This window comes from Cottoperca gobio, chromosome 8 (assembly GCF_900634415.1).
Source record: "Cottoperca gobio chromosome 8, fCotGob3.1, whole genome shotgun sequence".
Classification (NCBI taxonomy): Eukaryota; Metazoa; Chordata; class Actinopteri; order Perciformes; family Bovichtidae; genus Cottoperca; species Cottoperca gobio.
The window spans coordinates 16,522,668-16,548,300 of NC_041362.1; the positions used below are offsets into that span (position 1 = coordinate 16,522,668).

Here is a 25,633-nt window from a genome sequence, read left to right on the forward strand (position 1 = left end):
TCAAAGCAAAACGGCATGATGACGTCCCCGTGTTCTATGAGGTGGGCTCGGGAATAAGAGATTTTAATATTTTGTGCGTCAGTCCATCAGTGTCTTCTGATTGTCTAAAAGAAACCCTGGGTGTTTGTGTGCTTTATTCTTCATGCTCATGTGTGTGTTTTTGTGCTGACTGTGTCTCGAGTAGGTTACAGAGCCTGCTAAGGTGCTGCTGCATGCAGGAGAGGAGATTCCTTGTGACCTGATGGCAATAATACTGAAATATCCAGCTGCTACAGATCAAAGCCCATGATCAGCAGAGGACGGAAGCCGAGCAGGTGAGGGTTTTTTTTTTAGTCTTTGTGTTTATTATTATAATTTAGTAACAGTCATGAACTTGAGTGGACTTTAAGTCACTGCAGTATTGATCATATCAGGAATTTGTTTGCATTGAAGTGAACCTTTGAATCAATTTAATACAGACTATAGAGGAAGAGTTAATGGGATTTTGTCCACAGCTGTTTAAGGCCGAGGAGGAGAAGGAAAAGGCCGGTCCTCCCTCTGCCAGCAAGGACAAAGGAGGGGCCAAGGTGTCTGATAAAAAAGGAAAGTGTCCGGCCTCACCTGTGGGACCTTCCAAGGAGAAGACCAAGTTAAAACACAGGGATGATGTCGAGCCTCCAAAGTTCATAGGTAAAAACTCAAAACACTATGTGCTGATACTGGGATTCTTCCAGCCCCACCTGATCGGGGCTCTTGATGCCATAGGTGTACATGTAGACAATGTCCTTAAATTGTGTTTGGAGCCCACAAACTTCTGAGGGACAGCAGGAAAACCCCCCTGTGGGGGCCATGAGCAGAGTCTGAGTACCTCTCCGGTTTTGGATGCAGGTAAAGTGTTGAGTGCTGCAGAGTGAGTTAGCATGTTTGCACCTCTGGTTCCCTTGTCTTAAAGTCAATGGGTTTTTGGTTAGATGTCTCAAATAAGGTCTGTGGCAAGTTAAAGAGATTTTCCCATTTTGTTCTACAACATAAAATATGTCAGTAAATACCCTCAGCCAGTGAATTTTAAAGCTATTACGTGTCTTAAAAAACCTTGGGGGTTGAAGGTCCCACCTCTCTCTTCCTCTTCTACCGTCTTCATCAGATAGACGGTGTAGCGCAGCGGTCTCCAACCTTTTTTGCGCCACGGACCGGTTTCATGTAAGACAATATTTTCACGGACCGGCCTTCAAAGTGTGGGGGAATAAATATGACGAAATAAAATGGTAGGACCGGCATAAAAACAAATATAAAGTGCATAAAAAACTCTAATGAATTAGTGGGAGCCCTGAGCTTGTGTCTCTGCAACGAGCCCGTCCGATACAGGGGTATAAATTCTTCACCAATAGTAAAAGGTTTCTTCGCCTTAGCAATGCGGTTAGTCACTGAGTATGACGCTCTCAGTGCACTCGCATGTGTTGATGTGGTGGCCATTATTTGGAAGTCGTAGGCTCTTCTTTTGTCTCATCATTGGGTCTTTTCCCTTTTCCAAAAAAGCTCTCTAAAGACGTTTGTTTTCCACTCATTGTTGCTTGTGGGCTTAATTTTTGAAGTAAAGTATCACGTGACTGAGACGAGCGTCTTGACCTATGGTCTTGACATGTGTCAAGAGATACAGACGCACAGACGGATGTATCCGGTGATTTTGCAAAAATAAAACATCTTTCAAAATAAAATATTTTCTGTGCAGCCCGGTACCAATTGACCCACTGGTGTAGCGGACATGATTTTCTAGGAGCCACCTGAACAGTTTCCCCTTGTACTTACCGAACTGCAGCACATACTCCCCCATCACCTCCAGTCGATCCGATACATCCCCTCTCCCGCTGAAGGACCACAGTGAGAGCAATAGTCCTCACAAGCTCATGTCTCTGAGGGGGAGACTTGTCCTGAAGCAAAGGATTGTTTTTAATCCTCATGGCCTCATCTGAGGGGTCCTACCGCAGGGGGCCAGATGGACCCTTCCTTAACGACACCGTCATCCTTCCTGGGAAGAAGTTGATGGTCTTCTTCATTATCTCCTGTGCACAGAAAAACACAATGCAAATGATATAATAACTACAAATGTAATCATATTGTTATATCAACAGTCATTCATGTTAACATTGTTCAGCATTTGTAATTACTAGGTAACAGCATTTGATATTACACAGACAGATAGATTTATTACACTGACCAAAAATATAAACGCAACACTTTTGTTTTTGCTCCAATTTTTCATGAGCTGAAATCCAAGATCTAAGACATTTTCTATGAACACAAAAGGCTTATTTCTCTCAAATAATGTTCACAAATATGTTTAAATCTGTGTTAGTGAGCACAGGTGTGGCATATCAAGATGCTGATTAGACAGGTGTGTGTGCCTTAGGCTGGTCACAATAAAAGGCCACTCTAACATGTGCAGTTTCATCACACAGCACAATGCCACAGATGTTGCAAGTTTTGAGGGAGCGTGCAATTGGCATGCTGACTGCAGGAATGTCCACCAGAGCTGTTGCCTGTGAATTCAATGTTCATTTCTCTACCATAAGCCATCTCCAAAGGTGTTTCCGAGAATTTGGAAGAACATCCAACTGGCCTCACAACCACAAACCACTTGTAACCACAGCAGCCCAGGACCTCCACATCCGGCATCTTCACCTGCAAGATCATCTGAGACCAGCCACCCGGACAGCTGATGCAACAATCAGTTTGCATAACCAAAGAATTTCTGCACAAACTGTCAGAAACCGTCTCAGGGAAGCTCCTCTGCATGCTCGTTGTCCTCACCGGGGTCTTAATCTGACTGACTTGATTGGGCGAATACTCACCTTGGATGGCGTCTGGCACTTTGGAGAGGTGTTCTCTTCACGGATGAATCCCGGTTTTCACTGTACAGGGCAGATGGTGTCATGTGGGTGAGCGGTTTTGCTGATGTCAACGTTGTGAATTGAGTGGCCCATGGTGGTGGTGGGGTTATGGTATGGGCAGGCATATGTTATGAACAACGAGCACGGGTGCATTTTATTGTTTTACAGAGATACCATGATGAGATCCTGAGGCCCATTGTTGTGCCATTCATCCACCACCATCACCTCATGCACGGCCCCATGTTGCAAAGATCTGTACACAATTCCTAGAAGCTGAAAACATCCCAGTTCTTGCATGGCCTGCATACTCACCGGACATGTCACCATTGAGCATGTTTGGGATGCTCTGGATCGGCTTATATGACAGTGTGTTCCAGTTCCTGCCAATATCCAGCAACTTCGCACAGCCATTGAAGAGGAGTGGACCAACATTCCACAAGCAACAACCTGATCAACTCTATGCGAAAGAGATGTGATGCACTGAATGGGGCAAATGGTGGTCACACCAGATGCTGACTGATTTTCTACACACAAGTAGCTCAGGGATATGTTGAGAGCCCATCTATATTTAATCGAGTGCAAGCTCAAGATTTACAACATCTAGACGTCCCAAGCACTGTACTACAGTATGTGGACAATTTACTAATTTGTTGGGGGGGACAGAAAGTAAGCAAAGACAAGCTACAACTATGTCAGGAGAAGTTGAATATCTAGGAAGAAAATTATGTGACAAGAGATTAATTGCTGCATCACAAATAGAGGCCATAACCAAGGCTCCCAAGAGTCCACGATTTGTTTTGACCAAACCAGAAAAACAGGATACGAAGTAATTCTGTCAGCTCCTGAACTCATTATCCAGCTATGTAGCACAGTAAATCCAGCAGCTAGAATGACGTTGCCAGTACATGGTACACCACATGATTGTGTCGAAAAACAACAACAACCTTCGCGGGAAGACCTATTTGTTCAACCCATTAAAGCAGATCTTACGCTGCTTTGGAGATGCCACAGGAGCTCACGCAGGATATGCTGTAGTACAATTAAATAAGGATAACACCTTCACAAAGGTAGCTCAACCACGCTCTGTTCAATTAAGGCGTTAAAGCAGCATGTCAATCAGCACAAGGTAAAAGCAATAATTAAGTGCCCTGTACACCAAAAAATTTACTCACTAATCCCAACAGGCAATGATTTTGTTGATGAAACTGCTAAACGAGCGGCAATAGGCCCAAAAATAGCGGCATTACTATTTGCAGCTGACTGTGAACCTCTCACGACTCTCTTGTTAATAATCTCTCAGGTCAGAGCTAGCATTCATGAGAAGACGTTAGGTAAAAGGGGGGGCATTCAAAGTAACACAGGATGGTCCCCAGGAGGGACTATGGAGAAGTCCACATGGTCATTTTGTAGTACCTATATCATTGTTGAGGTTTGCTATTAGAAATGCACATAGTCATTATATATATATATATATATATATATATATATATATATAATATATATATATATATATACTATATATATAGATATATTATAAGTATATATATATATATATATTATAATTATAATATATATTATATATTATATATTATATATATATTATATATAGATATATAATTATATATTATATATATAATATATATATTATAATATATATTATAATATATATATTATAATATATATCTTATAATATATATATATTATATATTATAATATATATATTATAATATATATATATATATATATATAATATATATATATTATAATAATATATACTATATTATAATATATATATATATAATATATATATATATAATATATATTATATATATATATATATATTATAATATATATATTATAATATATGGGTGATTCTTATTTTCATATAAGAATAAACTCTATTGTATCTGACTTTGTTCTTCTCCAGTGAACTTCTTTGAATATGTTATAACTTTAAGACTAGAACTAGACCAGAGTTTCACTAGCTTATTAGATTTAAAGTGTTCAAGGAAGAGGTCCAGACTTCACTTCTGGCCCGGAGAAAGGACTTTCCCCCGACACCTGTAGGGCCTGAACATGTTGTAGTAAAAAGCTACAGACATTGACTTGTTCCTCTTTTCACGCAAGAAATAGAAGAAATTTAGGAAAATCAAACCACCTCACAAATGAAACTTGGAATGCTAAAGCAGTATGTGAAATGTATTTAATAGGATTTTTAACAATAGTTTAGGCAGTTTCATACAGTTTAATACATAATTACCGTTCATGATGTTAAAATGTTATAACTAACTTAAATAGCTTATTCCTATAAAAAAAAAAGCCTGGTGCAAAAAGCCATGTATGGACTTTTTTTTGACACTGAAAAGCAATTATGTTTTATTCAACTGTATTCTATTCTTGTATTTTCAGTAACCTATGCCTTGAATACATCACTTCACTTGCTGCTCTGTTGTAAAAAAACAAACAATAGCAGAGGTTCAACCAGGAGAACCAACTCACTCTGTCTGTTTTGTCTGCATTGTTCCTGTAGTAAATCCTTTAAGGCATCCCCCTCCCAAACTCTTCATCCAATCGGCACAATTCCCTCTCTTTCTGGTCACTCCTAAAACATTTAAAAGGGGATTATGCAAATTTTCAGGTTCATACTTGTGTTTTTGGTTTCGTCTAGAACATGTTAACATCCTTTTTAATGGTAAAATAAACTCCATGAAAATGCTCCATTTTAGCGCCTGTCTCTTTAATCCCCCGTCCTGAAAAAGCCCAGTCTGCCCTGATTGGCTTGTGAGAAAAAATTATAAAGGAAATTCTCACGCCAATACCCAAATGTATGCGCACTGAAAAGGTGAGTTCATGAGTTTCATGATATGTCCTCTTTAACAAGGCTGCATGTTCTCTGAGCTGTAGTTTAATCTCTGGTTGACTGGATTCTGCAGGAGGAGGTAAAGATACAGTAAATACCGATGCACTGTAAGGCCAAAAGCAAAAGAAGATCTGACATTAATGTGTGAATGTGAATGACTTTCATGTTCCTTAACAAATTCAGACCCAGAAAACATTTTTTGGAATGTGAATGCTACATAATGGGCAAATGCAGGCGAATTACTACTACTACTATACTTTTTGAAAACCTGCTTTTGAATAGACCTCTGTAGTGCAGAACAATTTGAGAACATAACTAACGATCATCCTGTACTGTCCTTGACATCTTGAGTTTGGTTTCTTGCAGCCCCCACATGAATTGCATTTCTTCCCTCATTAGATTTCTCGGCTTCAGGTTCAGCAGAACTTGGATTTCAGAACTGGCAAACTGGACCGAGAGCAGTTAATGTATAATCCACACGATTATAAATCTTGCTACTGTTTTGTTATGGTATGCCAAAAGTACACACAGGTAAACCAAAAAGAAACAACGATTCAATTACACATGCAAACACTTCCATTCTACGGAATATTATTGCATTTAATGAGTTTGTTTACTAGCTCCATCGAGCAGCTTTGTGCTGTAGTGGTTGATGGTCAAGTCATAAAAACTACTTCTACAGCTTAGTTTTTCCCACACAATAAGCTCTAATGGACTGAACATTAGAAAAGATAAACTACAGGCCCAGAAATGTGCAAATGACCTAAATTGTTAGATGAAGTTGTATGTAGAAGTCACTTGAATTTCCTCCACAGCAGTTAATATTAAAGCTAGGGTAGGCAGTTTTCCGTAAAGGGCAAAATAACGGCAGAATTCAATCATCCCGATTGTGGTTGTGATCCCAATGATGCTATGTAGCGACAATTCTATCAGAATTGTTTTCTTTGCAAACTTGTGGGCCTGTAAAGCCCTTTGAGATGACATACTGTGAGTCGAGGCTCGAGCTAGCTACATTAACATGAACTTGAATTAGCCGCAGCTACGTTTAGCAGAAGGCTGAACTATTTGCAAAAGATATTTCTCTACATCTCTGAAACGCTTCGCAGAAATTGACACGTGTTGAAGCAGTTGTTGCCAGTGATGGAATTGCAAAGTTTTCTGGAGGATTATACGCCATTGTATCAGGCTTTCACCATCTGAAGGGATGTGCACATGCATCTCCTTTAGCCAATAGGAGCCAATACGAACGCCCTTTCTCTGAAATGACCTGTGATTGATCTCCCGTCACAAGCTACATTTTCTAAAGCCTGAAAACAGACTAGAGGAGGTGCAGACCACTTGAACTACAATATGCTTAAAGGTTATTATGGAATTGTTGCCCTATAAATGCAAAACAAACTGCCTACCCCCAAAAAAAGTCATTTCCAACCATATAGTCGAACTAGGATATACTGTCGGTACATAAACGGTGCTGCAGGCAGCCCACAGATTTGGTTTTAAATCGATACAAGGTTGACGTGGGCTGGTGCTTGAGTCGATATCAGGATGAACTGTCGGCGGGTCTGTCCCACTCCACCTGGTTTCTCAATGGAAAGTATGCTCCTTTGCTGGGAACATGCTGAGTCTCTGTTTTCTCTGGAGGAAAATCCCAGCAAACAGGCACGTCACCACCTGTGGCATTTGCCTTGGCACGAGAGGCCGACATGTCTGTATTCTCACAGTGAGTCTCTCTCGAACTACGGCAGCTGCTGTCATAGTGCAGGTCTGGCTGTGACAGACATCCAGCTCCGTTGATCAAGTCTGAATCCTTTATGTCAAAGAAGGTGCTGTTTTGACCAATCCCCAGTCCAAAGCTCTCCAGCATATCCATTACTGATGGTGTGGACGGGTCACTGGGGGTCTCCTCTTCTTTAATAAGACTCAGTGTTGGCAAGATGTCCACCAACTCTGACATCTCCATTGGTTGGATTACCTCGGTGATGCTGCAAGGAAAGTCCGATTCCCCGCTGAAGGAGTCCTGTGTGTCCAGAACTGTGTAGCCCACATCTAACTGTGCAACAGCACCAGGCTCAAGTCCAGATTCGATTAAAGCGCTCGCACATCCTAATTCTGACTGGCCACCAATGCTTGTCAGGTCTAAAGTTGATTGGGCGGTGATGTCGACAGGGTATCCCCCCTTGGCGACACCCTCCATTAACAGTGTGGCTTCCGCAGGGACAACCATGATTCCTGAAGGCGCGGCGGTCTCGGTAGCAACGACATTTGGTGGCGTCACATTGACTAAACATTCTAAAAGGGAAATGGGCAGACAAAAAAAAAGATCTTTATTTGTAAATGATAGCAGCATTCAATCTGAAACAAGCTAAACTAAGATGGTGAACTTGGTAAACATTGAATTCAATTCAAACGTTGAATATGTTGAAACGTAGTAACTGAGTACACATGTATGTATTGTTTAACTACAACTATATTCTTGTAGAAGTTTATTTACTTGACTTTCTTAATCCTGAACTAGAAAATAATTTGATGCGTTGCTATCTACACCCACAATATCACTGTACCTGCAATGGCTCTCTGTGCTTGTATTCGATGGGGCCACGTCAGTCTGGCCGTCAAACTCTCCTCCTCTTCCTCACCATCAGGACGTGGCGGCGGGTCTCCTCCCATCACCAGGCCCAGAGGCACCGCCCCCACCCACTGCTTGGACCGAACACACTGCAGACAGTCCATAATCCAACGTGCATCCCTCCACACCACATCCAGACGCTGAAGAAACAAGAAAATAAAGGGGAACAGAGAAAATGAAACAGAAATCACATTTAACCATCCCTTTGTATAGTCAAAAATAAAAATGTATGTTCTCCTGGTGATTAAGTGGAATAGATAGTGTGCAAACACGTGACAAAACTGTGTGACGTATGCGTGCGACGCCATGTTGGATGATATACAAATCAACAATGGCGTCTAAAGCGAACAACAACAGCAATACAACTCCGACTTCTTCAAAGTATTGTGACTCTCTGGAGTCCTCTGCAAAGGCAAGATTCAGAGGAAAAAGTCCAAATTTGCGGCCTTGACCCGTACACGCTAAAGCCGTCGGATTATATTGAGGATTTAGATTCATTACCGCCGATTGAATATCCGGATATTGTGAACTACCTTGTGCTACAAACGTTGTGGGCAACCAACACACAAATGAAGGCGTACAAGAGCTTAGATGCTTATAATTTCTTTGTTTCTGGCTGGGTTGGTAGTCTTCTTACCAAACCAGTGAAAGATGACAGGGTGCTCGTCCATGCCCGTGTAAATCACTCGCAAAGAGCTCGAGATACACCGCTCAAGCTGTGGTTTGTGAGTGAGAAAAGCGGCGATGTTATCCTCGCACACTGTGATTGTATGGCTGGAGTAAGCGAAGCATGTTCTCACATTGGTGCTTTGCTTTTCGCAAGTGAAGTAGTCTCAAGAATAAGCAAAACAAAAACATGCACAGAAGAAAAGAGCAAATGGCTGCCATCACATGTAAAGAAAGTGCCTTATTTACCAGTCAGCGATATGGAGAAGTAAGGTCTTACAGTGTTCGGGTATATCATAAGCACAAATGTTTAACGTAAACATTGAAAACATAGCTTTAGCATGAGCTCTTACCAGATATAAAGTGGACGCCACACACACACACGGGTGAATTGTGCTTTTTCTTCTGTTAAATCCTCACGAGTTATGTTATTAAACCAGCGTACGCCGTTCGGTAGACAGTAATTCATCCCTCTTTTGTGGATCGTTGTTTTTGATGATTTTAGGAAATCTAAAGAACCGTTTCTCTGGGTCACGAGTAGCGTTATTACCACAATTATACACTGCGCACACGATTGGCATGCAAATACAAAGAAAATTACGAAGCATTGCAGCAACTCCCACGCGAACGGGCGCCGTCTTGGTTGTGTATATCATCCAACATGGCTGACTTACGGGTTGGGACGTAAGCGTGACGTCACATGCACACGATCTATACAAAATATTTGGGCTGCTACACTTTCAGGTCATGTAAAACTCTTAATTTCCTTTTCATTTCCCTCATTAAAACCATATTAATCACAGAAGAAGAGATGTATTAAAAGCAAACAAAACATTTTTTTTGGCTTTGAGACAACTGAGATGTGGAATCTTCTGCGATAGAGGTGCATCAGTAGTGTCCTGTACTGTATGTTACACACGTCATGATCTTACATGGGAAAGCTCAGTGATGTGGTTCAGGCGCTCTCGGGCTTCCTGCATCTCCTTGGTGTCCAGCGCCTCACGCAGAGCCTGCTGGGCCAGATGAGTGTCCAGCTCCAGCCGCACCCAGGCCTGGCAGTACTGGGACAGGAAGTCCCGTTCATAGGTCCAGAAGTGAACTGGTGATGAGCAAGAGTGAAGAGGAAAGATAAATCACGACATGAAAGCCCAGAGAAAAAAAAGCCTCAGAAGTCATTAGTGCTCTTTATCAAACCTAAAGTGTGGGAAAGAAGGATTAAATCAGATATAAAAACAAACCCTAACAGATGAAAAGGAGGATCAAAGGACTAATTAGATGAGGGAAAACAGTCCTCTTCAAAAGACACATTACACTGTGCTTTGCACATATTATACTTTCCAACTAAACTGGCAAAGGTTGAAATGCATTTCATGTTTTTTTTGGGGGGGGGGGTTATCTCTATTCTTTACTCTTTCCTTTGAAGACTAGACAAATGTATTGATCTTAATGAGATAAAATAAAATGAATTCTGCCACTTTGTTCTTATGTGATCTTATTTTTCTTGACTTAAAGGGATAGTTTGGATAGTTTGAAGTGGGGTTATATGAGGTACTTATCCATAGTCAGTGTATTTCTTCAGAAGCAGGCTGCAACTTAAGCCGTTATATCTACAGTATCTCTGCTCTCTTAAAAGCCACCAGACTCTATTGACAAAAAACATCTATTTTACCCATGGAAGTGGCTGGTCTACTGCTGCCTTGATCTGTTAGTTAGTTTGTGTTATTGTGCGACTTTGGTGCAAGGTAAAATAAATGTTTTTCGTCAAATGAGTCTGGTGGCTTTGAGGAGAGCATAGATAACGGTATATGTTGTTCTTAGTAAAAGAAGGTTACCCTGCCAGGTATCTTTTCATATCCTCAAGGTCCACAGTGGTCCCAGTTTGTTTTTTAATGCTTTAGCCTGGCTCCCCTTATTGTGGGAACGCTCTCAGCACTGCTTGAATAACTCTCTGGTACCATTGCGGGAGAGATCCTGTATCTATGGACTTGTGTAACTCTAGTCCTCCACCTACCCAGCTCAAAGATCTGCAGAGGCATAGTGAGCCCTGGCTCTTTGGTCCCCATCAGAGGCCAGTAGCTGGAGCTGAAGTCCTCACTGGGAGGCAGCAGCAGCAGCATGGACAGCTTGTCTCCAAACTGCAGCAGCTCCCGGGTGTACACACCATACTGATACGCCTGTCACAGACACAAAGATATGTCTAAACCAAACCGGTTCAGAATAATCTTTTCATTTCTAAACAATTCATAACATGACTGTTCAGAAAGTAGAATTTCAAGGTGGTTGCTTGAAAGCCCTTTTTACCCTGTAGAGGGGGATGTTGAGCTTCGTCAGGAGATGTGTGATTGCTGCTCTCAGAGACATAACGAACTCCGCCAGCCCGCTGCTCTCTATCGCGCTCTCGTCCTCAGTGCTCAACAGGTTCGGAGCGCTGTCATTGGCTGTGGTGTAAACGTGACTCTGAAGCCATTCCCACTCCTCTCTGTCACACAGTGATGATGCAGTTTACAAAAAATGCTGTAAAAGGTGTAATAAGTAAGTAGCTTGGCATGTGGTGGTCCATTAACTACTAATTGCAGATTTTATGTTCAGGCAGACCATTTCTCACATTTTTTAATTGATTGAACATAATATGATATCGTTGTAAGGTGATGCAGTGGCAAGCTTAGACCGCTGCCTTGTTGGTAAAGACTTATGGGAAAGAGTTGGCTGCCAAACAAGCTCCTATCTAATGCCAAGGCAGTTTTATTTATAGAGCCCGTTTCATACACAGAGGTACATGCTGTACAGAGAAAACAAACAACATTGTATTGTTAAAACAATACAATACAAAGTTAAGGCAATACAATTTGAAAGAGCTAAATATAAGAGATGGATACATAAAAAAAAAAGATAAATGAGATAAAGAATAAAAACAAGTAAATTAAAAAAATTGAAAATAAAAGTAATAGGCTAATATTACAATGGTAAAAAGGCCTTTGCCACATTTGAAATATAATTTTAAAGCATTTAGATTTCGTCGTATGACATGCTTTGGAGAGCGCTCAGCAACAGCTTGGTATGATTTGTTGTTGAGCTACAATATGCAGAACGCCTGCTATTGTCTTTTAAATCAATCAGCATAGTTAGTGATGGGCCTGGCACAGTTCGTATATCACATTCTCAGATTGTGTTACCTGGAAACATGGGCATTGTGTCGGACCCGCGTGTGGCAGAGCACATTGGGCAGCCTTTGGGGCACCAGCACCCTGATCTGTTCCACTGAGCTGCACAGTTTCAGGATGCCCACGTACAGACCTGGCTTGGCCCACTGAATGCTGTGCCTGTGGAGGGAGATTTTGTCCTAGAGAGCGGAGAGAAACAGGTACGGCGTTGGGGATTTTTAAGAGATGTCAATAGGATGTAGTGTTTAAATGCCGTTGATTGGGTGTCTAATTGTGTTTGTAATTAGTTCTGGGCTTGCTTAATTACTTCTATTGCATATTTCGGGGTTATTTGAGGTTCACAAGAGAGAAAGAAATGGCTCAATGATCAAGTCAGGAAAATCAATACACTCAATCACTATGCATCACGTTTGCTCCATGATGTTAGACTTTTTCTCTCTTGTACATAAACACAAACCCAGCTCACCTTGAGCTGCTCATAGAGCATGTCCATGGCAGTGGGCTCAGGCAGCAGAGGAGTTCTGCTGCGGTTCTTCTCCAGGCGGGCCAGGGGCATCCAGTGGAGCGGAGGGTCACAAGGGCTTGGAACGGTGCAGACAAGACAGAGTAAAAAGTTTAATGAAACCACCAATGAAAAACTAATGATTCAATCATATTAGTATAACAAAGCCAGTATGACACCAACAATCAACATGCCGGATATCCTGAAAACATCATTCTGCATCAGCGTTATTATCGTAAACTGGAGGAAAATAAGCAGTGAAAAATATTGTTGTGAAATGAAAATGAATAAAAACAATATTCTTTAAGAAAAACTAAACTTCAATTATATTGCCTGGTTTAAGAAATAATAAAAATAAAAATTAACTTTTATTTGAGTTGTAGTTTCTTAGCTATAATTTGGAGTTTGTCCTTCAATCAGAAAACTGAGGTTAAAGCCTCCTTTGATGCTGTGTGTTCTTTGTAGGAGACAGGAAATATTGTGTGAAAGGGATTAACAGAATGTAACAAAAGACTCTCTCACCTGGTAGGGTTTGGGAACTCCTTCAGAGTCACTAGTAAGATGTTGCCCTGCCGGTCTTTCAGAGGCTCATAGTAAACCTGGCCCAGGTCCATGGTTCCCAGGGAAGACTGAAGGCACAGAAAGGTAAAACAGAAACATGAGGATGAATAAATATGAGCATATCAAGGATTAATGCAGTGAAACACAGTTTCAGGGGGGACAGGCATGTAGCCTGAGATAGGGAAGCGAGGCACCAGTGAGAAGAGAACGTTAAGAAGACATTTAAATAGTAATTAACCCTCTTTGATTCCTCTCATCGTGCTACTTAACTTCCTACCTGCAGCTGGGAAACAGCTCTCAAAATGTTGTGCCTGTTCTGAAGGAGGGATGAAGGAGACGAATGAGCGAAGGCAAGGGCCTGCTGGAGCCAGGGCACTTGTTGCCATGCGCAGGACAACTGCAAGAAGAAAAAACATGTTTTTACCTGTGATTCACTCAGAAAAATCCAAAGCCCTCATTCTGAATATTTAGATTCATCTGTAAAAAACATTTGTTTGTTAGTGAAGGAAAAAATTAAAAACATATTTGAAAAGATTAAAAAGTAGAATTGATAAATGAAACAATGGAAGTCTTGCATGTTTGATCATGAAAACAATTCACTGACTTCAGCTGTATTAACTGTTCCAAATGGATTCAAAAAGTTACCAATGCGTGTTATGTCAGTGTGTGTTGAATTAACGGACACATGTGCTCTACTGACAGTTTACCTTTGCAAACCAAAGGAAGTCGTGGGTGATGGAGGTGCAGCAGCACTTGATCTCCACCAGTGGGATTTGATCTTCAGCCGTCACCAGGATGTTTTCCTTGTGGTAGAAAACAGTCGCCAAGTACACGCCCCTAATGAAATCCATACGGGGAAAAAAATCAACAACAGAAAATCTAAAGGTTACTCTAGCCCTGTGTTACAGCCATTATGCTTAATCTTGACTCTAAAATGTACTGCTCTCAGGTGAAACTTTCCATCTGGCAGCTACTGTGTGAGTGAGAGTGGTCCACTGAAGCCGTGATCGGTCACGTGTCACTTCCCACAGTTCAAACGACCACTTTACTAATCTTGACACTACGGCAGCTTTAGTGTAATCTTTTGTAATCACCGTAACAGATAAGAGTTTGGACTTTGTAGTCTCCACGGTTGTAAACACGTCACACTTAATCCGTTACTCCCCGTACCCTCAAGGCACAGTGGGACAGGTAAGACAGATGGAGCGCTACCTCTGCAGGAGACGAACAAACTTGGTGGCGGACTGGAACAGTTGTTTGATGCCTCGAGACACAAACAGACGCTTGCTGGGACTCTGGGGCTTCGAGTTCTCTGTGGAGCGGAGGAGAGGAGGATCAGTCAGCATGAGAATCACTTTATAAATATGTATAAATTAGGACATCAAAATAGGCAAACAAGGTTTTCATGTTTTTCTTTTCATTGAGAAAATATAGCGATACCAGTTTCATGGACTCATATATGTTTGGTCCTCAGCAACTGCACATGTGGCAGTTGCTACATCTCCAAAGAGCTGGCGTTACCTAGGCAGAATTCTCTGTAATGTGGTTCTCTGGCGTCTTCCAGCAGTTTCCTCACAAGACACTCATGATTTCTGAACTGTGACTTCACGCTGACGCACTCTCTCCAACCTGCACGGGGATAAAGAGAGAAACATTTTCATGCAATTAGGGAAAATCATTCAATACATCAAGAACTCATTTGCGGGCTAACCTGAGACTTGACTTGACACTGCAACAGGTTGACTATCACTTTTATCACTACTTTGGTTGTATTCTGACTTCTCTTTGGCTTTTGCCTTTGTTCTCCATTTCAACTATTTTTGCACCATTTCACAGTATAAAGTGGAAAGTAACAGCATGTATTGAGAGAGAGAGAGAGAGAGAGAGAGAGAGAGAGAGAGAGAGAGAGAGAGAGAGAGAGAGAGAGAGAGAGAGAGAGAGAGAGAGAGAGATGGCATGCAATGAGATTATGAGATTATTATTAGGCCCATTGACTCAGATCATCTTTAATTCTCCATGTTTTAGTAATTCATTAATCTACCAGCCATGAGTGGATTCCACATCAAGCCTGATGTCAGCCGAGTAATTTCATTACGTGGGGACGCAGAGAAAAAGAATGGAGCCCTTTCAAAGTAGCAAGTCCACGTTCATCAAAGTTTGCAGTTCAGTATACTCACTGGAGGGGGCAGCGCTGGCTGGTGTAGTGCACTGAGGAGGGCCCCATCCTTTCACATTGTAGCCACTCACTCTTACAAAGTAATGCACTCCCTGCATTTGGAGAAAAAAAGCACCAGACCACCAAATTATCACCATGCATTAACCTCGTCCATTCCGTGACAAAGAAAATCACATGCCGCTGTCATTATTAATTCATCTGGTTAGGTAAGGCAGTTGAGTGGGATAAGTGTTCTCTTATGGGAAGTGGTTCTGCACGGTCGATGATGATTGGGGCTCAATAAATACAGTCTGTGGATAGACCTACAGCTAATGTGTGTATTTATGAGTGTGTAATGATTTCATGAACCTAAACCGTTTAACTATATGTGCTTGCATGTATATATCCAGAATCAGTGGACTTCCTGATGGGTCCTTGCCTGTGTGTGTGTGTGTGTGTGTGTGTGTGTGTATGTGTGTGTGTGTGTGCGTGTATGTGTGTGTGTGTGTGTGTGTGTGTGTGTGCGCGTGTGTCAGAGGTATAGATAGATAGATTGATTGGATGTTGTCAGATTGGTTCTGAGGAATTAATTATGTTAATGTTGGTTGATTCAACAAATTAAAGGAAATGAATTGATTTGTGGCACACTTTTTAAATAACATGTTTTAATCTTTGCACTTTGGGGAAAGTATCAAGTTTTTTCAAGTAAAAAGTCTGAAGTCCAAGTGAAGTCACAAGTCATTGATGTTAAAAGTCCAAGTCAAGTTGAGTCTAAAGTCATCAAATTTGTGACTCAAGTCCAAGTGATGCGACTCTGGTTTGTGTGCGGTGTATGAAGGTGCTGCATGACTTACTGCTGTGAGCCCCTTGATGCTATACGTTGGGTTCTTGGTCTCTGTGACTTGGGTTGAGCCGAGGATGCGTTTGAAGCTGGCTGAGGTGCTCCATTCCACTGTGAACACAAAACAATCTCACTGACAGATTATTCTCTGGCTTTACTCAAAGCCCCCATCGAGGAGAACTGAGGCTTTGAGTGTTTACAGTTTCGGAAACTTACTGTATCTGGACTTAATCTACCTTTGGCTGCAAAGTGGGACATTTATGCAGCTGTAAAACCAAATGATGTGTGAGACCTTGATTATATCATTTCTTTATTGAGCCATCATGGCTCTCTTCATGTTTTGTTCATGCCTCTTGAATTCTTAATTTACCCCCATCCTTCCATCTCTAATATTAAAGTATTATTATTATTATTATTATTATTAAATCTTAAATATTCTCCACCTACCTCTGTAGCGGGTGATGAGCACCATGGTATCTTCTGGCTCTTTGATTGTCACGAACAGAGAGGATGTGCTGGTCACCAGCATGGACACGTGACTGGGAGGCCCAGGGAGCTCTGGTGAAACATTTAGACAGACCAAGGTTCAAAATAAGCACTACTTTGTTCTGAGAGACTATAAAAACACAGAGAATAAGTATGATTAATGTAAGTATTATACATATTTTACCATATATGGTCTTATTGTAATGTATGTTTTTTGATTATAAAAGTAAAATGGAACTCGGAGAGTGCAGACCTCCGGCAAGGCCAATGCTGCATTCACATGCTCCTCAGATTGTCCCAATTCTCGAGTTGGGAAGTCGTTCATGAGCTTTAAGTTTAAGACCCTAAAAAGATGTGTTGTTTAAACAACACGTTAATAGCCGTTTCCAATTTGTTGTTACAACTTAAGGGGGTGTTTACGTACATTTTACCAGTCTGGAACAAATGTTTCTGATTATTCCGACACCACATGAATGCAGCACAAATGCCCTAACTTGCAATGTTAACGAACATAAAGCATAATTCATGTATCCGCCCTGTGATTCGGATCCGCTGCAAAATGCAATGGCCTGTGCTCCACCCTTACACCAAGTTACATGAACATCGGACCGCTAGTTATTCCATAATCCTGTTGACAGACAGATAGACAATCCCAGAAAACATAACCTCCTTGGCGGAAGTATAACCCTAACACACATCTGACACCTGATGTATGTAGTTTAAGTGTTAATATTGCACACAAAAAACAGCAATCGTGCTAAGCTATCCCGAGATTAATAATTTATTTTTGGATTTCGACAAGAATCTAATTTTCCCGGCCCTTAACATATCCAACCAGGGTTGTTAGTAAGCTCCCCTCGAAGCTGTGTGTTGCACTGAATCTCTCCCAGCTCTGTGGGAGCTGATCGTTGCTGATCCTGCACTCTGACTTGCTTGCCTATGAATACAGAGTTTCCCTACAGGAATCAGCAAACTATCACAATATTACCTTTACAACGTTCACCTCAGCACTAGCCCTGTTAAAGATGAATCTCTGCAGTGTGATCAAAAGTAATTGTGACCAAAGCCATGACCTGGAGTGAATTAATGAAAACACAGAAACACATTTATAATTTAAATTTTAAGCATTAGCTGACACTAGAGATTTGTAACAGCTAAATTCCGCCACACTAAGAATAAGAGCCGGTGTCTTATTGCCCTTACAATAACGCTGTGATCTTGAAACAGGAATGAGAACTTAAAGTGCTTGAAAGAGAAATGGAATGAGACATTTACACAGAGCAATTTTATCCTTAAAAACACAAGAGTTTGAACCAATGGAGATCCAAGATTAAGAGGACTTGAGCAGGTCGGTGCAGGGAAGAGGGAAACAGGTTGCTCCAAAGCCTTGGAGGTATTCCTATACCAGCACCAAGGTTTTGAATTTGATACAACCAGCCGCTGGCAACTGGTGTAGGGCATGGGAGAATTTGGAAAGGTTGATGACAAGGCAGTCTGTTGAATTTTGGATGAGCTTTAAGGGACTGGAGAGACTTTCAAGAGGCCAGCTAGGCATTACAAGGATCCAGACAGGAAATCAGTAAAATGTAAGTGTGAGATTGGGCTGAATACCTGATTACTGTGGACTTGTCAGCAGTGATGCGAGGGTTTATAGAGGAGAGTTGTAAAAAGAGGTAGTTCTACCTTGAGGTTGAGTTTTGAAGAGGACAAACTGCACAAAAAAAGCTGTATTTCTAGCAAGCAGTGGTGGAATGTAACCAAGTTCATTTACTAGAGTACTGTACTCTACTGTAGGGTTATTTCCTGCTACTTTATATAGTACCTTTACTGCACTACATCTCATCATCATCATCACACCCTTCCTGTCCAGTGAGAAATATGTATATGTGTATATATGTGTATATATATATATATATATATATATATATATATATATATATATATATATATATATATATATATATATAAATAAGTGAAGGATTAAAATGAGCACAACAGTAAACATCTACAGAAGTGAAATGCAACATACACAAGAGTAATATTCATTGAAAAACATCCTGTATAATAGTAAAACACAGATGGGGAACATTTTACTGCACATTAGTACGTATAAGTACTTTAACTTTTGATGCTTTCAGTACTGTACATTTAGCTGATAATACTTATGTACTTTTAAAGTGGAAGCCGCTTACAGTTTTCGTTTTGGGCATTTTCATACGTGACAAAAATGTTTAAAACTATAGTAATTCTATTTTTTCTTTTTTACTTTACTCCCATGATACTTTGCAGTAACCTGTCTGCTTGCAGCTGGCTACCTAAGGCTGGTGCTGCAGGAAGTCGAAATCGTGATGGGAAAAAGAAAGCCATTTTCTCTCGATGAAAAACGTAATCTCGTCAAAACTTATGCCAAAAACAAGACAACGACACGCAGCAGCAAAACGTGGTGTCCCTCAGGGTGCGTTGTGTGGTCTACTAAACATTCATGGCTGCTAGTGATGGAGCCAGAAAACAAATGCGCACGGGGAAAGCACCTGTGGTTGAAGCACTCCTTGAAACAGCTGTACTATATTTTGAAAGGTTCAAAAAGATTCTGTCTATAGCAAAGCTGTTTCATTAGGCCTTCTTTACTCATTTTCAAAGAAAAGAGGTAATTCCGGACACTTTTATCACCTCTGTATGGATTTATTAAAAAGAATCGACTTTCCGGTCACAAGGACCTCTCAAGATTTATCGACTCTTTTATTAAATCCATGCAGAGGTGATAAAAGTGTGTGCGGGAATAACCTTTTTTCTTTGAAATTGGATCTTCTTCTTCTGTTCTCTGAACCATAAAAGAGACAAAGCAAGTGATGTGTGTGTTTGCCTTCTATTCCACTTTATATTCATGTAATAAATATACAAATGTCAATTAGATGGTAATCGGGATGAGAAAGAAAAAAAAAGAAAAAAAAGAATTTGATTATGATCATCATCTGCTTATGGTGATCAATGTGGACAGACAGGACACTACAAGAGGTTTCCACTGTAAAGAAAGCTTTTAAATGCAGGGATTTTACTAGTAGTGGAGTATTTTATCAGTTTGGTGTGAGTCACTTTGCTTAAGTAAAGGATCTGAATACATCTTCCACCACAGCTAGCGAGCAAGGGACTGAAAAGGCCTGTGACCTACTTTGTGTCCCAAGCTGTATTTCAAGAAATGTCACAAGCTGACCCGAGACCACCGACCTGTGTTTTGGAAGTTCTGTCTCATTCGGCGGTACAGTTGCAGCCGGAGGCTCCAGAGGCGGACGTGTCTCTGGACATCAGCCTGCGCCTGAGGCCCTGTCCCCGCCTTCCTCAATAACTCCTTCTTCTTCTCCTCCACCCTTTTACCCGCCAGTGCCACCAGAGCATCCAGCTTAAGTGTCCACTCTGCCGGTAGGCACACTGAGAGGAAGTCGATGAAGAAGAGGACGGAGCAAGACAAAGGACAGATTCTGAATATGATTTGCATGGAATTAAAACCATGTTTAAAATATTTTAAATCATGAACTTACAAATAGGGTTGTGTCTGGCTCCCGCCTTTGACAACACGTGGAGCAGAGGGGAATTGTGGGTGAGGGCAGCCACGTCCAGGGGAACCAGGCCCTGTTCGCTCACCCTGTTCACCCCCTTCTCCCTTTCTCTCTCCCAGTCCTTCTCTTTCTTCTCCCCTCTCTCCCACAGGCTACCTCCTCCTCCTGCACAATTGTTGTGGTCTCTGGACAGCAGGCTTTGTACGGCCAAAGTGTCCTCATTTTCCACTGCCTCCCACAAGGTCTTGTACTAATGGAGGAACAGGCGAGAGGTTGAAGGGCCAATAGGGGGTGGGCGGGTGAGAGAGAGAGAGAGAGAGAGAGAAGAAGAGATTTCATATCAAAAGAGAGATTTATTTTAGAGGTAGAAGTTGAGGGAAAGGAGTTGCTGTACAAAGAGGCAGAAGGACACATAAATCAAATCATAAATCAGAGCAGCAGCCTGGCCGGGGATAATGTATTCATAGCAACACAGAGTTAGCATGTAATGTCAAAATAAAATCTCGTAATGTAAAACAAAAAAGAAAACCTGGAGCAGGACGGGAAAGCATTTCAGCCAAAGTGACTAGACCCCCTCCCCCCCTCAAAATGAAGCCCACATATCTTACAGCATCTGCAGACTTGCTGAAGTGTTTGGGTGTGTCCATTTCCGTGGCAACAGATGACTCTCCACCCCTCAGTCTCACCGACAGGTTTCTATAGATGCGTTTGGGCGAGACAGGACCCAGAGAGCGCCGGCGCTGGACTTGGTTCCTCATGGATACAGACATGACAGTAGAGAAGAAGAGAGACAGGAGATAGCTGAAGAAGATGAAGAAAGAAGAAGAAGCAGTGAGTGGTGTGAGGGATGGGTTAGTTCATGGAGAGAAAGATTAGGACCCCCAACCTAAAAGTCTTACAGAGGAGAGTGTGGCAAAAGGTCAAAGTCATTAGAGACCTGGAGGATGAAGTGAGAAATAAAAAGAGGGGGGGGGGGGGGGGAAACAGAATATACAGTCAGGCTCACACAGAATCTTCTGCCGCCTTGACAGGTGAGTATAGGCTGAGCTGAGCAGTGCTGTGTGTGGGTGGATAAATGGATACAAGTTACAATGCCTGTACACAGTATATGAAAAATGCCTTAAAGCATTTCTTTTTGTGCCTCTTACTATTCCCCCTTTTGTTCTTCTTTGACTCGCTATTATGTGATACGGGTTTTATTCGCTCTGAATAGAGTCTCTGAGCGCACAAAGCGACCGACCCATCAATCTAATTAACTGAAGAAAAGCAATCTCATGTGGAAGAGCCAAAATTCTTTCCTTATAATAAATATGAATCTCCTCGTATCATCAGCTGGAAGATAAAAATCCATCATCGCCGCTACAGTAATGATGGTTCATTATCAATTCCGTCGCCTTTTCATCATTACGATCAGCCACTTTTGAGCGTGAAAATCTGTCACAAATCTTTTTTTCTCCAAACACTTTGAGCAAAAGGCAGTCTGGCTTAGTCCCCCCCCCCCCCCCCCCATGTCAGCAAGTCTTACATTTGTCACTGTCTTTCTTCTCATTCTCATTCTCTCTCTTTTCACAGCCCTACAGTTTGGTGTGACTTTCACACCGCTTCGGTTTACGTCACGCCCCGGGCATTCAGATCTAAAAAGAGCATCTTTCAATAAAAGAAATAAGGGGGGGATACTCAAACTCGAGTATCTCTGTCATCTCTCTTTCACATCACCACTTTCCCATCTAACAGAAAGCCTCAAATGTCAGTGTTTTTTTTATCTCTGTCAAGTCAAATCCTGGTGAGCTGAGTCGTCCTCTGTCCTCGAGTGAAAGTGAATACTCCCCTGGTTGGTGCAATCTGAGGACAGAGCATGAGAGCTCTGGCCACAATGTCGCCACATCTCTCAGTGACACATTGCCGTTGGACCTGCTACCTCACTGACTTGCACAGTACCTGCACTGTCTAGATGTGGGCGTATTGTATAGGGGTAATAATACCAACCATTGTTATTGGTACAGTTCCCCCCTGTTTGTTTATTATGTCTTACATCAGTTGAGAAAAGAGCTGATGGAACATTTGAGAGAGGAGATAAGCTTTGACGTTTGTCTTTTTCTAAAGGCAGCATAAAGATAAGACAAGGCAAAACACCTGGCAGGAGAAGAAAAACGTGTTTGCAAACTTTGCCAGTACTGCAGGATAGGATTATAACGGTATGAAAATGATCGCGGTACGATAACCATCTCAGAAAAGTTTCACGGGGGACAGTATTACACTATTAATATAATAATTATTATCGGTTAAATGATCCTTAAAGGATTGAGAATAGAACATTTTATATTACTGAAGCACGCTACTTCACATGTTAGCAGCACTATAGCATGTTAAACTAACTACTAAATGAAAAATAACATCAGCTGTGAGCTTTAAAAATAAAGTACTATGATTAATAACAATTATCATATCCTGTACCTTTAACTCACACTAACTTATTTCAGTTTTTTTCAATTGATAGCAAATGTACCCAGTATCAAGTTTAATACCGCGGTATATGATGAATTACAGCAAAACTTCCCGAGGGAGAAATATAGTTTGGTTAAATAAATGGCAAAACTTGAATAAGTATGCAAAGATTAATGAAAGCTACTTAGAAATGTCGCTCAACTACCAGTTCAATTACATGTAGTTCACTACTACTGGTATACCGTTACAAGCCTAGCTAAGAGAATATCAGTTATGTGAGCGTTAGTTAGGTCCTTAAGATGACGTTTACTGAGCCATGAACAGACATAATAGATTCATTGTGGTTTTGTTGCATATCAGTATCTCAGGTTGTGGTGATGTTGGACTTTTATCTCAGTACACACGATGCTGCACATTTATGCTTTTTGTTTCGTCAGTCGTCAATTCAGATATGCATGGAAACATCTGATGTCAAATATGTCTAATCCCACAGGAAGTGATGCATACATTTGTGCAAATAAACTAGAGGACATCACTTTCAAGGGTTATCATACAGAATCTTACTTCATTTGCAAAAATGCATTTTGTACACTGCAGTTATGTATCTTATAGATTAAGATGAGATAAAATAGTCTATACTGTTAAGGAGGAAATGTGTCTGCTGTTAAGAAAATACAAAAATGAAAAACGTTTATATTTACAGTACATGCACACCAGAGTGCCACCAACCAACAGATTGCACACCGCCCATTATTATGTACATAATATGTTCAGTTACTAAGTAAAGTAGCTTCATCAACATAGAATAATATAAAGCTGCAACGATAAGTCGACCAGCTATTTTGATACCCTGATTCATCATTATTTTTAGAGTAATTTTTCATGCAAAATGGCAGAAAATACTGTTTTCAGCCTCTCAAATATGGAGATTTCCTGCTTTTCTCTGTTTTATATGAAATTAAACCGATTATCTTTGGGTTTTGGATTGACAAAACAAGACATTCACTTCACCTTGGACTTTGAGAAACTGGGATAGACATTTTTCACTATTTTATAGACGAAGAAAGATTGGTCACTAATGAAAATAATCGACAGTTGCAGCCCTATATGTGTGCATGTGTACAGTTGATAAAAGGCAGAATTACAGGGGTTGAGCTCTAGCTAGCTTCCAAATGCCATTTATGGCTTTGATGGACAGCGGGACAAAGGAGAACATTATTAGATTACTTAGGGACACACATTGCAACATGCAAAATGAAGTCAACATAAAAAAACATTTACAGACTATGATAATTGAAGCAACAACAGCACAACAGTATGCAATGTAAATGTCAGCATGTCAGGTTATTGACTACAGCCTGAAAAGTTGGTAAACTTTTTTTATTCTACTATCTAACATCAAGAAACATTTAAATGAGCTATACATTAGCTTTACAAGTGATTTTTCTTAATATATTGTAATCTATGCTAACCCTATCCAATGAATCTTAGATACCACAGTAGCTACTATACTACTATAGGAGACATATCTTAAAATAGTCACTACAGACTAACACCACGTTGAACAATATAATATAGTATCATAAATTCATAGCACGGAATGGAGCAATGAGGTCCATACATTTGTTCAACAGGTTTTTAAATAAACTACGGCCAGTATGAACATTAGATACCCTGATGTTCGTAAAGAGTTTTTCATTTCTTACCGTAAATCGTAACTTTCACTTTAATCGGCCGTCGCGAACATCTTTTGTTTTGTTTTTTAAATAAATGACTGCCCGTTAGTCAGATATAATCCATCGCACCGACTTCAGGAGTTTACACCTCTGAGGGTGAAGCGCACCTGAACGTTACACCCGAGTGAGAGACTGCCGCTTCTCCTACACACACACACACACACACACACACACACACACACACACACACGCAGGCGCGCGCGTCTTCCTTGTTCCGCCCTCTTCCTACTTTATCTCTACTTTCTCAGAACCAAACTTTTTTTTTTTAAATAAATGTTTTCTCATATAAAAAGTTACCTGATAGGCTCCAGTATTTGTAGACTATTGGGGTTCACTAAAATTCCAGGATTGTATAGCCACACTATGGTTTACAGATGAATATGTCTTTTTAACATGCATGATGGGATATCTAGTCCTTCTAGTAAGAGATTGAGTATTGTTAAGTGTTATATGAACAGTGAATGCAGGACTATCTCCTAAGGCTTCAACTAACAATCATTTAAACTATATATATATATCTGCTGATAATATTCTACATTCATCAATTAATTGTTTGGTCAATAAAATGTCAGAAAATAGTGAAAACTGTCCACTCCAGTTTCTGAAAGGCCAAGTTGATGTTTTTAAATGTCTTGTTTTGTCATTCCAAAACCGAATTATATTAATAGTGGGTGAAATGATGGTGTGACAAAGTGTGGGTTGGTGACTGGAACAAGGTATAGAGTTAGATTTAGGGAAGCTCAAAACCCTGAGTGAGCTGCTGTTTAACTGAGTGGTGGAATAAAACACAAAGTGGTTCTTAATCTATTACTGCATCATTGTTTTTACACTATAGACTGATCTTTGTGCGTGTGAGTAGGGGTTATACACAGGAAGTGGTTTAAGATATAGCAAGCCTAATCAGAGAAAAGCAAAGGCCCAGCAATGATGTGAAAAATGCTCACATGTTAAGACTCCACTTATTCTTGGACAGAAGCAGAATCCATTTGTCTCTGTGCTTTATTGGCCCCCGAAGAATTGTCTCTGTGTAATAGTTGTCAAATAAAGTTGACAAATATGCATCGGCTCCCTCCTGAGCACTGAAAGGGACTCTCTGTCTCTTTCTATGTCGGTTTCTCTCTCTCTTAGGGGCCAATAAAACTCTGAGACTGATGGATTTAGGTCCTGTCCAAG

At 40.8% G+C, this 25,633-nt stretch overlaps 1 protein-coding gene across 2 annotated transcripts; it reads right to left on the reverse strand.

Moving 5' to 3' along the window:
• Positions 1–5,053: 5,053 nt before the first annotated feature.
• On the reverse strand, positions 5,054–24,600 carry LOC115012262 (ankyrin repeat and fibronectin type-III domain-containing protein 1). Of its 2 annotated transcripts, none has more exons than XM_029437796.1 (19): positions 24,431–24,600; positions 20,888–21,080; positions 20,262–20,529; positions 19,951–20,151; positions 16,687–16,797; positions 16,253–16,350; positions 15,421–15,511; positions 14,765–14,872; positions 14,456–14,555; positions 13,951–14,080; positions 13,521–13,640; positions 13,205–13,311; positions 12,647–12,761; positions 12,193–12,359; positions 11,321–11,498; positions 11,031–11,193; positions 9,952–10,118; positions 8,289–8,493; positions 5,054–8,016 (listed from the first exon to the last, which is right to left on the reverse strand). In XM_029437796.1, exons 2-19 carry the CDS (start codon positions 21,047–21,049, stop codon positions 7,268–7,270), a joined length of 3,240 nt encoding a protein of 1,079 aa, XP_029293656.1. In that variant the 5' UTR covers positions 21,050–21,080; positions 24,431–24,600; the 3' UTR covers positions 5,054–7,267. The 2 variants fall into 2 exon arrangements, with proteins under 2 accessions (XP_029293656.1, XP_029293655.1); XM_029437795.1 differs by having other exon boundaries at positions 20,888–21,216.
• Positions 24,601–25,633: the final 1,033 nt, after the last annotated feature.